The 14,036-nt window shown below is 36.5% G+C and overlaps 1 protein-coding gene across 1 annotated transcript; it reads right to left on the bottom strand.

The window, feature by feature from the left end:
- Positions 1–6,025: 6,025 nt before the first annotated feature.
- On the bottom strand, positions 6,026–8,343 carry LOC149221072 (uncharacterized). Its single transcript, XM_089387312.1, has 2 exons — positions 8,212–8,343; positions 6,026–6,808 (listed from the first exon to the last, which is right to left on the bottom strand). The coding sequence occupies exons 1-2, from the start codon at positions 8,341–8,343 to the stop codon at positions 6,026–6,028; spliced, it is 915 nt and encodes a 304-aa protein (XP_089243438.1).
- Between the last annotated feature and the right edge of the window lie 5,693 nt (positions 8,344–14,036).

The following is a 14,036-nucleotide window of genomic DNA, read 5'->3' as shown; positions in this document are numbered from 1 at the left end:
CTCCCACTCGAAGTTTGAGTAAAAACTTAGGGATATAAGTTGAAAATACGAGTTGAAAAAGTAGTTTTATTATTTTTTAATATTTTTACTCAAAAAATGGTGAATTATCCCCCATGGTCAACATCATCATCTTGAATCCTATTGGTTCTTATAAATTTTATTTTGGTTGTACATTTTTCTTAGGAGGCCCATTTTAGACCTCAAAATTCCCCTAATGGCTGATGTTAGACTCGATGAATAAGAACTAGTTTGAGTCCATGCTTTGTACTCTTCAGGAAGTTCTATCTAATAAGAGAAGAATGTTTAAAAATCATGGCAATTGCATCACGAAAGGTAAAGGATGCTATGTTTTCAAATTTATGGTAATGTTGTGTCACTATCTCCCTCATAGCATCATTTTCATTAACAATGAGAACTAGGATATCCATCTTCATATATGTTAACTTTTTTATTCACCATTTCATCCTTTGATAGGTGTTAATTTGTCTATATATTCAAAAATTTTGGTTTTTGGATACCTTTCATGTGATATTCCTCGTTACCCACAAGTTAGAGATGCCATTTAGGCCCAAATGAAATCCAAGGATGTGATATTATATGACGTCATTGTGTAGGGTAAAAAATTATCTAAGCCAATAGAAGGTTGGACAATACTCTCAGCTTTTAAACACATTCCCAGAGAGAATGTTAGGGGAATTTTGAGGTCAAAAATGGACCTCAAAACAAAAAATGTACTAAAAAAATAACTCTAAAAGAACCAATAGGATTTAAGATGATGATGTCATCACCATAGTTAAATATTTTGGAGGGAAAAGAAGAATTTTTTTTTTTAATTGTATTTTGGATTATCACCTTGTAGGTTCACTCAAATGTTAAAAGTAGACACTCACTGGATGCTGAATTAAATTCCACATTCAACGAGTATCCACTTTACATAATTTTGAGTAGATCCACATTGAAAAAATTGAAAATACATTAAAAAAGCATGTTCAACGTATTATTTTCATATATTTTCAATTTTTTCGATGTGGATATACTTAAAAGTGAGTACTCACTGGATGTGGAATTTAATTATGCATCCAATAAGTATCTACTCATGACATTTGAGTCAACCTACAAGGAGATTAGCTAAAAATACAATTAAAAAAATAATAATTCCCTTTCCTTTTCTTTAAAAATCACAAGTCTTCTTTTATTATTTTAACTATTATTTTATTATTTTCCTTACGAGACCCATTTTAGACCTCAAAATTCACCTAATTGACAAGGCCAACAAAACAAACAAGCTCATCTATATTTTCGTAATATACATATAGTCCATCCTTACCTTGATAAAGAGGAGTTTTATAATAACTTAAAGTTCTTGGGCATAGTTCATGTGTCTTATAATTTTTATTCTCTGTGTATTCATTCACTTATCTAGTTGGTTGTCATTTATTAACTCATGGGTCATGTTTAGGAATTGTCAATTGCTTTTCCTTATTATGAATATTGTTGCAGGGAATTTTGTTTCCTTTATCCCTCCCAAGGATATCTACTTTTTGAACCTACTTTTGATCCATAATTCAAAAATATAACGTTGTGGAAAATTTACTCAAATTTTGAGATGGACTACTTATAAGATATAATAGTGTTGTTATATCCAATTCTATGTTCAAACATGAAAATTGTTATAATACTCTATTAAGGCTAAAAACTTGTATTTCACTAAGGGAAATTGGTCAAACATGAAAACTGAACATAAACAAACAACATTCACATCATTACCACAAGGCATACCCTGGAGAACCCAATGGAAGAACTCTAGTTCTTCAATCCAATAGCATTTTTGCGATCACAACTAGAGATACATTCAAACACACTCCCAATTTGAAATTATTGTGTGATTTTCTCATACTATTGTTTGTACACTCCTAGTAAGGATTTACAAAGTGTTTTCATGAAAAATACCGAACATTCACTTCCCCTCCTCTTTCAAAACCTTGCCTTCATGCTTTATTGGAATGGTTGGGCTTTCAATCATTCTTTTCCTTAAAAGTCAATAAACTTGACTATAAGTTTTTGTTTTGGACGAAAAAAATGATTGTATCTCTTTCTGAAATTAGGTGGGTTGAGGAGGACATGTTACATAGTATTGTCATGAAAATTTTGCTACCAATGGACAGTTTGTGGCCAAATTATGGTTAAAAGATAGTTTTCTATGTCTTCCATTTTGTCTTTGGCTGATTTTTGGCAGTTACTTTAAATATATATTAACTCACTACAATGCAAATTTCAATCAAGTCCGACTTCAAAAGACCATGATATTGTTGAAAATATGATTGGCTATTCCTCCACATTTTTCTAGATGGTATAATAGAATTTACACATGAAAATTCTTGTGCCCCTTGAAGTCTATGCTAGAAATACCCAAGTATAATTTTAGATCTAAACCTTATGTGAAGGTTTTATATTGTTGATCCATGTTAGATCATACCTTCTCAATAGGGAGGATTATGATCCCCAAAACTTTACATATCAGGGTAATTATCTTTAGTAAACATTCTTTACGAGTGTTCTTTGCATAGCAAGACAATTTTAAAAATGTGTCACACTCTATTTTGTTCTTAACAAGACAATCCTAAAAATGTGTAATGTCTATATGATTTTGTTCAACTGATAATGTTTCCTTGAAAGTTGATCCTCCTTTGTTTCCCTCCTCTTACTACTACAACTTTGCCTACTAATACATTTGATCCTTCAATCCCTTTCATCTTCACTGAATTTCTCTTACTTTAATTGAGGACTACTTAATTGAATCTGTTCAATACCCAACACATTCTCTACTCTTTACTCCATTGTTCCTTAACTAGAAACTAATCAGCATATGATGGTTTATAAACCATTCCATAAGTCCCATGCACAAAGTTAAATCTAACTTCGCTTCTAAGGAGATACAAGGCTCTAGAAGTATGAGATATGAGACCACCAAATTAAACAATTGTATTTGCTTATGTATGGCTTTAGAATCAAATGGTACACATGGTTTATGGTAATTTCAAACTCTATGTTGTACACCGGATAATCACAGAAATGCCTTTGAGGCTCCAACATAATGTAGGTCAATCCTGCAGCCCATATAGTAACATGTTCAAACAGACAGACAAACAAACAAACATATATATATATAAAAGAATGTAATACTTAAAATAAAATCAATTACAGCGAACATTTATTTAGCATAGGAATAAGCATATGTTTATTTACAAAGGAGGAGCAGGAAATTCAAAGCACCGACATTAACCAACAAATTTAGCATAGGAATAAGCATATGTTTATTTACAAAGGAGGAGCAGGAAATTCAACGCACCGGCATTAACCAACAAACAGTGCATATGACCAGCCCACCCATGTATTGATGGAGTGAACATGAATGTCCTTGTTAGGTCAATTTAATTGAATGCACTCAACATAGGGTAGGGCAAAAAAGAATACCCTGCACCACCAGGCAGAAATCTCACGGAAGTGATTCGTATGACCTCCTAGAGGTTGTGTATGGCCTGTAGAAGGGTGCATATGGCCCATATGAGTGCTTAATGACCTCACTAAATGATAGAAGACTGGTGGTCATGCACCCAATTAACCCAACGGTCTCAGTGAACAATTGCTGGCAGGAAATCAGGAGCAGAATTAGAAGTTAAGAAAACAATTACAATGACCATTTTCTAAGAGCAATTGAACTCAATGCAGCTGGTATTTCATTAAGTGTTATTCACAAAGCTAAAAGAAGTCGATTATTGAGCTATAACGGTAGTGTGGTCGGGATTGTTTATTGTTTTCCTCCTCATTCCGATTCCAAATTCTGGCTATGACATGTTGGTCATAAATAAAAAAACTATCACCAACACCACCTGTAATTTAACCATATGAATCCAATAAAATATGAGTGAAAACAGCAATGCTTCCACGCAGAATTTACATAAATATTAGAGCAATTCATGACATGAGTAACATAATGTTTAACTTGAAAATCCAAATGGGAAAATCAACTTTAGATGATTGTTCAGAGTTTATTTTGACAATTTTGGGTTATAATGCAGTCTGCAAGCTTATAAGTCGCTCAACAAATTATATAGCCAAAGTCTCTTCTGTTACATCTGTTACATTACGTTCCACCCTGCAACGACAAAGGCATAATTTTTCATGTTAAATGCAACCTCAGCATTCTTCCTGAGGACCAAACATTAATACAGCAAACGCATTAAGATGCTTCTGGAAATCTAATCTTGAGATGACCGTTACCTAATTCAGGCATTACCCTTCAACTACGTGTGTAGCCGCACCGCCGAAAACGTCATCCAAAGGAGTGGTTGAAGCGAAACAAGCCCAAAGCAACTTCAGCGCCTGAACCATAAAAATGTGATCACCTTCTTATTTAACACTACTAACTGTTTTTAAATCACAATACGGCAGAGAACTTAGGACTGTGGGGTGTCTTAATTGCGGCAAAGTGGTTCAAAATTAAGAAGGAAAAAAAAAATGGACTGTTGAACGGGGAATGATAGTTAGTAATAGTTATTGTGGGGGTGCCTTAATTGCGGCAAAGCGGTTCAGAATTAAGAAGGAACAAAAAAAAATGGACGGTTGAACATGGAATGATAGTTAACGATAGTTAATGGCAGTAGCATTAACTAACTATTTTGAGGAGACTATCCAAAATCAAGAAAGAGAATCTGAATATGTAAATAGATCTATATGTGAGGGTGGAGACTATCCAAAATCAAGAAAGGAATCTGAATATGTAAATAGATCTATATGTGAGGGGGTTTTCTTTGTTGTAGAATGAAGTAAAAAAGAACAATCAGATGTGACAAATGTGAGGGGGTTTTCTTTGTTGTAGAATGAAGTAAAAAAGAACAATCAGATGTGACAATTTTTGAACAGTTGTGAAAGTTATAATAAAAATATGAAAGTTTTAGATTATTATAGAAAGTTATAATAAAAATAAAAAAAAGACTTAAATTATCATAAAAAGAAATGGATATTTACTAACAAAACTGAAAAATATAAAATATGTACTATTTTTTTTAATAGAAAGATAAATTGCTTTTTGATATTTTGCACATTCTTATTATTAGGTTTTTTAATATATCTAATAAATGTATATAATTTTTTACATTTTATTTTAATTTGTATATTTTGATTTCTTTATCTTGGGTTCTGTTTCTTGATCTTAGGTATATATTTGATTAAGGTAACTCCAAAAAAAATTAATAAACTGATAATATCTAATTAATTATTAGAATATTAAAATCGAATATTTACTCAAAAATAAATTTAAAAACTTGAAAAAAAATTAAAACAGTTAGTTTTAAATAAATATATATTATTTTAACATTTTAATTAATTATTAAAATTAATTTGATATTTATTTAGTCTTAACAACTGGTTTCTAAACAAATGTATAATATTTTAATTATTTTATATTTATTTTTATTCGTAATAGTTTTTTTTTTTTTTTTCTCGGTAAGACTAAGATATCTAAGTACCCACGGGGATTTGAACCAGTGACCTATCGCAAGGAGTGCCTTAACAGAACACCCATTCACCGTCAATCCAAAGCCCCGTGGGCATTTTTATTCGTAATAGTTAGTTTTTAACCCAATATATATTATTTTACTTACCTATTTAATTAATTTAAAACTGTTAGTTTTCAGCTATTAACTCTGGGCAATGATGTATCCATATTATTCATTCCTTTTTAACCCAATATATATTATTTTACTTACCTTTTTAACTAATTTAACTAATTTACCATGTATCCATACTGTTTATTCCTTAAAATCCATTAATTCTTCACTTTGTCCTTAAGATAGACCACATTAAATGATTTGAAACCAAATCTTAATTATGTGATTGATACAAAAAAACATCTATTTACATTATAAATCACAAAAATCTTAAATTTAAAATTATTTTTTTCTTATAAAAAAAAATCACCAATAACTATTTTTAAAAAATCAATAATAACTATTTTAAATCACTACTAACTGCTTGCCTCATCCGGACCAACACTTGCATTTCTCTCTCTCAGATCCGAGAGATTTTGGACATTGAGCTTATTGAGCAAGTTAATGCAGGTGATGTTTGAAGCGGGAGAGATCTCCAATTCATCGGTGATTACGAACGTAACCGTCTCCTTCACATAACCTCCCCCGCTGCTTCCTCCGCCATTGCTGTTAGCTGCGTTGCAGGGGTTCTGTAATTTCACAGGGTAATTCATCGATTTGCCACAAACACAGAGGCCACCCTTCTGAGTGGTCATATGGTGCGTATTGCTAGTATATGGACCTGAATTGCCACAAACGTAATAGTAGGTGTGAGCCGACTCGGTGGGAGCCGACTGTACTTCAAGGAATTCATTAAACTCGGCAGACATAACATTCGGCTCTAGCAGGCGGGATTTATCGGCATTCATAAACATGGAGTCGAGCTTGTTTACACTGTTGTAAACGTTGGTGAGGCAGCCCATTCTCTTTGCAAATTTTTGGGATGAAAGTAATTTCATGACACAACCAGTTGGCAACGTGAGAAAGCTAAAAAGAAGATCTACAAAATCTTTACCCGCTTCTGCAAACAATATCTTCCCACTTTTCTCGTTGAACAGAAGCCTTAAATTCATGCCACGACTCGCACCAGTATCCCTTGCCATCTTGATCACCTTACAAATCACAGGGGAGAACTCGAGAACAGTGTATTGAAACAAAAACATAGACCGACTTGGGCCGAAACGGGGAAACAAAGCAAGATTATGGCCGCGAATTATTGGCTAAAAATACGGCCGGTTCAGTTACTCATCAGCAATTAAAACGCCGGGAGAGGAGCAATTCCCATGATGGCAGTTTTCAGGATTTCGTGCACACGTACGTTAAATATTTTTTTTCCAGTATGAAAAAAGCAATATATATATATCCCGTACATATTGCATTGAATAATGCCAAATGCCATCATAGTAATTCTAATAGTCTTTTCAAGATTCGTCTCTACTTTTGCCATCATAGTAATTTTAATAGAGTTTTTTCAAGATTCATCTCTACTTGTGGTCACAAAAATGTGTAATCGAAATTTGTGATCATGTACCTAGTGGTAATAACACAAAGAAAAAGAAATAGTTACAATCATATATCTATTTTGATTTAATTAGAGAGAAATCAATCAAGTATGTATATGTGAAGTATGCTATGCATAAATAACGAAAAGTTATAAGTAGTGTCAAAAGAAAATTAGTGGAAAATATAAAAAACAACATGTATTAAATGTGTTCTTTTCCAAAAAGTTGATGCTATTTAGGAAAGGGAAGCACCCCGACATCTACTATGTTATTTCCCAGCTTGATTTCAATGTGCATCTCATCCAAAACATCCAATATGCACTATCGTTGAGTCTCTAAAAGAAGCCCAAAAATTCTCGATTTCACTGAGCCAGCCATGGAGCGTTGGTTGGTTTAATTTTGTGCAACCCATAACATGGTCAATAATAATCCTTGAGTCTCCAAAAATGTGAATGGAAAAGATGTTAAGATAGCATGAGAACCAGAGAAGACCCCATAGAGCCATCGCTTCAGCCTTCATATTCGTGCCTCTGCCAACGCCCCAATGGACCTAGAATTCCTGCTCCTTTGATATAGAAATCCAAAAGCCACAACCACATATGTTCCTTTGTGTCGCACCATCAAAAAAGCCAGCGGGTACTCCATTCTAGGGCATGTCTTTTTGTGAATAATCTTCTTAGACCCTATGTTGTGTTGTTTCCCAAATGTATATCATCTTTTAATGTGGTCCATCACCTTCATATCATTTTCTCTGTAATTTTCAAAAATGATTTTGTTACGCCATGTCCAAATTTCCGAGAAGAGAACAAGGGGGATGTTCTGCCATGTAGGATTTTGTTTACTCCACCAACTCAAGCATACAGTAATGTTGTCATATTGGTTATAGGGGAAACCAATGAAACTAGCAAGATTACTCCAAACATGTACAATCATAGGGCATTTTAGAAAAACTTGGGTATTGTCCTCCTCTGCTTCCCTGCACAATACACAAATCCCCGACCCCTGCCAATTCCTCTTTCGAAGGTTCTCCCACGTCAAATTTTTTTTTTCCAAACCAGCCAAAGAAAAAGAATGACCTTAGTGGGGACTTTAGATTTCCAGAATTTGTAGAACCAACATACCTCAATGTTTTGGACCTCCTGGTGACAGATAATGTTATATACATCAGTGACCACAACGCCACCTTCCTTCAGCTTGCCTATCCAGGCAATCTTGTCCCCAGCTACCTCACGACATACTCCTAAAAGCTTCATTCCAGTACTAATCTGCTCCCACTACCGTGCCATCTGCCCGTCCAAGCCTAGTTCCCATGCTCGTTTACATATTGGACATTGACCCGACCATTCTAAAATGACACGGTTCCAAAAGAATATCCCACAGTTGTTGATGTAATGTATAAAGCCATCTGATATATGACTATCACCTTCTGTGCCCAGTATGTGATCCATTCCAATAATAGTCTGGCATCCAAAACCTAGTTTCCAAGTGAGATTCTGCAAAAAAAATTACTGATTTTTTTGAAATTGAGCCAAATGGTTGAGCCCGATGGGATCCCAATACGCTCTCTGTGCATCCAAACAAAAAACTCATGGTCCTTTTGATACTTATGTCTTAAGATCATGCCCCATATGCCATTCCCAAATAACCCCCTCCATAGTGACTTCTGCAGTAACCCCCAACCAAATCTCCTCAGATTCAATATCCCCTAGCCACCTAGTCGTTTAGGAAGGGAGATGTGGTCCAACTTGACTAGGTGGAGTTTGTTATCATTAGTCACACCAGACGAGATGTATTTTGCCATAATATGATTCAGACTCTTAATAATGTTGTGACAAAGATGAGATAGATGTGTGCAATATACTCCAAACTGTGTGATCACTGATTGGGTCAATGTGATACAACCCCCCAATGATAAACATCTGAATTCTCACCCAGTAAATTTTTTATAAAAATAGTCCACAAGCCACATCCAATCATTTACCTTATAACTACAAGGCTTAATATGATAGCCAAGATATTTCATGCCCCCCGACAATAAATCTAAAGCCACCCCAAAAAGTCTATGTATATATGCAATAACCTCCATATCGCACGTGCCATGTAAAATGATAGACTTCTGTAGATTCATGTACAGTCTTGTAGCATTCCCAAATTTTGCAAAAATATGAAAAAGTGTCAGCCATGCAAACCTATTGAGCATCCCCATGATGAGCACATCATCAACAAAAAAACTATGTGAAATTCTGATATCTCTTCCCAAGTTCAGTGCATGAAACTGTCCCTCTGCCACCACTTTTTTGATATGTAAACTCAACCCATCCATTGCCAATATGAATAATAAAGGAGATAGTGAACATCCTTGTCTAAGTCCCCTCCCAACCCTGAAGAAATCTATGGGATAACCATTAATAACAACAACATAACTAACATTTGAGACACAGACCATAATCCACTCGACACATCTGGCCTGGACACCAATTTTATGAAGTACCAACCTCTGGTATACCCAGTCTAGATAGTGATATGCCTTCTATAAGTCGACCTTTTTAATAGCAGAATTTAATTTTTTAGAATGAATCGAATGTATGCATTCCTAGGAAATTGCCACAACATCATGAATTTTTCTATTCTACAAGAAACCGAACTGCTCAGGGGATATGTACTTTGACAGAGTATGCTTAATCCTGTTAGCAATAGTTTTTGAGATAATCTTATATATAATATTACAAAGTGAAATGGGTCTATAATCCAAGAAAGAATCAGAGGGAGCCCTTTTCGGAATGACAACAATATATGTAGAATTTATATGCGGGTGTATATATCCCCTGGTCCACGATTCCTCCATCATATCAAGAAGATCCTACTTAAAAATGTCAAAGAAATGTGTAAAAAGTTCAACCGTCCACCCATCTGGTCCTAGACTCTTGTCCCCCTTAAAATGTTTGAGCACCCCCAAGATTTCCTCCCCCGAGACAGCTTTGTATAGATTTGAGTTTGCATCCTTGTCGAACATGGAGGGATATAATTCCACCCCCCAACTTCGGTCCTCAAAACTATCCAAGTCACTATTACAGTAGGCCTTCTGAAAATGTAGAACATCAGCTCTACAAATGTCCTTCTGCATCTGAGACTAGTTTCCAGTTGCATCAATGATCTCGCATATGGAATTGATCTTTCTTCTATGAGTGGAAAATCGGTGAAAGAATTTAGTATTCCTATCCCCTTCCTGTATCCATATTGTCCTACTCTTTAGGCACCAAGTAGACTCTTTAATAAGCAGTATATGTTTTTTTTTCAAGTTCCAGAGCTTAAATACGATTCCTCATAGCAATTGGGAGATTATGCACAAGCATTTGTGGGCGTATGGCATCTGGCTCCCTCAAAATATCATATAACTCTTTGTTCATTTGGTTTCGTTTTCTCCTCTCCTGTGATTTTACCTCCACCTTAAGAGCCTGAATCTTATCCAAAATATGCTTCATGGGAGAGATGTCTTGTTTCCTAACTCGGATCCAGACTTCCTGCACAAGATTGTTAAAATACGGGTCTTCCAACCACACAGATTAAACTTAAATGGCATCCCACATCTGAGGTCCCCCCTCCTCTAGTGTAGGATAATGGGTCGATGGTCCGAGATATAATTATTCACAATATCTTATTGGATGGACCCAAGTCTCTCAAATAACTATTGATGTAAGAGGAAGTGATCCAACCTCTTCGCCACATACCCATCCACCGATCTTCCATTGTCCCAAGTTGGAACAATCGTAGAAGGGCATATATCTACAAAGTTGAAATTGATAATAATATTTGATCTATTCAACCATAGCATCAACATTTCTAGACCTCCCCCCTACCTCATCCAGACCAATCGTACAGTTCAAATCCCCAGTAATGACAAGAGACACAAGTCCCAGAATCTCTGACGCTATCAGGTTATTCCAAAAGTCTACCCAATCTCTGTATGGGGCATATACATTTAAAATATGAATTCGACCTTTTAACCCTCTCATATGACCAACAAGAAGGATGCCAACAAAACATGAAAATTCCTTTACATTAACCCATCGAGGGTCCCATAGAGCCATTAGACCCCCCAAGTGATCTACAACATCAGTGGTTGCCATTTGCCAATCACGAAGCATCTTCCTGAAATATTTTATCACTTGCGGAGCTGAATGCATAGTTTCCTATAAAAGGATGATGTAGGGACAAAGTGAAAGGAAAAGTTCCCTAAGGGCCAGATATTTTGGATCAACCCCCAGACCCTAGATATTCAATGAAAGGATGAAATCCATGTTAACTCAGGTGCGGGAATCCGTGCTCTAAGGGCCTGAGGAGAGGTAGTAGAGGTAATAAGAACATCAATGAGGGCATGTTAGTCAGATGGACTAAAAGGAAGAGGCCGAGCACGTCCTCTGAAGTGTCTGCTACCTTGGTTTTGTTTTCGAAAGACAGTGATATTGCCCGCTAGGAAGGACTGATGTGGGGGGACGATGAGCCAGGTGGCTTGTGGACAGTGAGGGTTCAAAGATCCAAATTCTTCTTCTGGAGGAGGAAGTCAAGGTCACTATCTACAGAGTTGGTTAGTGAATATAGGGGTGAAATAGGCGATGTAGGACGGGCCCTAGACTCTAGAGATGGATGTGAGACATGTGAAGGGAACGACACGGGGATATACATAATATGCAAGGAGGAGACCACATCATATGTCATCAGAGGGGGAGGTACACTATTCAGTTGTGGTGGATCAACACGAGTTTGGGGGGGGTGGGGGGGGGGGAATCTTATCCAGTGGGGACGGTGAGGTGTCATCAACCGAAGGAGCACCAGACCCTTCTGAAGTCTAGGGGGATGAAGGAACAATGATAGGAGCATAATTACTATGTTTCACAGACTGAAAAACATTGGGATGTAAATGATAGGAAAAAGGTGGAGTATTTGTTGAACGATGTGAATCGCACCTATGATTTTCCACCCCATTTTTGTTACTAGGTATGGCATATTTAGCATCAGCCTTCTCCAACGAACCAAAACAATGCTGCCTATGTTCCATATGCCTGCCACCTAGTCTGTGAGGACACTATGCCAAAATATGTCTAGTATGATGAAAGTTAAGGCACCAGAAAGGTACCCCCCAGAAATCCAACCGTTACACCCTGTGGGTGCCCTCCCATTGTAATTCATTGTGGTCTGGGAGTCCACCTCTATACTCCTTCTCGATTAGAATCCGTGTAATTCTCTTGTCCTATGCACCCAAACACTATAGATCGACATAAACAAACTTCCCAATAGCATTTCCAATGTCCATAAAAACTTGTCAAATCCATAATTCAATGGGAAATCCAGGCAATTTTACCCAAATCAATTTGTTTTGTGGCATCTCCTTCAAAGGATTAAAACCCACATACCAAGAATGCAAAGCCAGGAAACTCCTCCCTTTAATCCAAGGAATAGCCTTAATTTTCATTAAGTCATCCTGGCTAAGGAAATGGAAACTGTACCATCCGCTTAACAACCTCACCACCGTAGGCATGTAGCCCAGTAGAGACTTCCATTTAGTGTCAACCTAGTTCCTCGTATCAGCTTCACTCAAATCGGAAAAATTCCATTTACCAACAAGTGCCCACTTCTACAGGCTGGTAACACGGTCGATCAATACATCATGGCCAAAACATAGTGCATGCATCAAAGAGGTAATTTTGATGGATCATTGTTGACGTTGGGATCATCGTTCATTTTCCGCGTGATATACCCCATGCAATCCAGGAACCACATGTCCACCTTCTAACATGTGCATCGGGGCTTGCACCGAGTGCCAAGTGTCCAGGTCATTTGGATCCCCCATCCACTCCGACCTGGAATATAACTGGTAATTCGATTCAACATCCAACGTTGCACGTATGTAGGCCTCATGTGCTAATGTGTCTGACTTCAACAGATCCATATTATCACAGAGTAGAAAGAGGACAAGAGATACAGAGAATAAGAGAATGTATTGAAAACAGACTTAATAACCTGTCAAGGTGGTATATCATAATTAAGAGTTGCCATTAGAAAATCTCTGCCAAAAATGTCTAGGGATCTACAAAACACCAGCCATGAAGTCAATACCCATGGAGAATAATGCCCACATGCTGCCAAAAGAGAGGTACCATTGTCGGTTCTCAATCTAAAAGGGGAAAGTACTAAGAGAATGGGAATAAAAAAATGGAGTGCCCGATCCAGAGCACCAACACAAGGATCCCAATATCCATAATGTCAGAAGACATATGTCAAAGAAATATGATGTGATGCAGACCCAAGTCATCTCAATAAGAAAAATCCAGAAAGCCACCAACTAAAAATTCAAGCCCCGTCGGAAAATAGTTCCCCGACACTAGATATTCGATCCACTCCAATACCCAAATCCTTAGCAAAGAAAACCAAGATATACAACATCCAACTAGAGTCAGTGAAAATGAGAAAGATCTATGCACCTTCACAACAACAGCAACAAAAACACCCCAAACAAGTCCACCACCTTTTGTAAACCCGAAAACCAAAAGCCTTGCAAGGCCTAGAAATGATGAAAGAGTTAACCCACCATTTTTAGAGAGGGATAAAACTATTAGGATGCAGACAAGATCCATCCCCTTGGTTATACTGTGGACAGATAAGATTGAGAATCTCAGTCCAGATAGGTATTTGGATGTCGAAAGGGGGGAGGAATGTGAGTCTGAAGTATACAGATAAGAATGTATATTGCTATACAGAAAATCATCAGAATATGGAGGATTTCCGATTGAAAAAATAAGAGAAGATCATCTAGGTACAAAACGGCATTCTATATGTGACCTGAGAAGTTAAATCAAACGCAAATATATCCAAGGGCATACCCCAATGTCCAAGGATGATAATCAGTGTAGAATGAGCCAAAAATAGTCAAGCAAATACCATGTGTATC

This window comes from Pinus tabuliformis, chromosome Q (genome assembly GCF_031772625.1).
Source record: "Pinus tabuliformis cultivar Carrire ecotype Pingquan chromosome Q, CPIR1, whole genome shotgun sequence".
Classification (NCBI taxonomy): Eukaryota; Viridiplantae; Streptophyta; class Pinopsida; order Pinales; family Pinaceae; genus Pinus; species Pinus tabuliformis.
The sequence above is the reverse complement of the archived record's forward strand: the minus strand, read 5'-3'. Positions and strand labels throughout refer to the sequence as shown.

Bases quoted from the DNA above. Each gene is read 5' to 3' on its own strand.
- LOC149221072 (XM_089387312.1), bottom strand. From the start codon at position 8,343: ATGAAGCTTTTAGGAGTATGTCGTGAGGTAGCTGGGGACAAGATTGCC. The intron at 6,809-8,211 runs GTATGTTGGTTC...CCGTATTTTTAG, and splicing joins AGGAGGTCCAAAACATTGAG to CCAATAATTCGCGGCCATAA.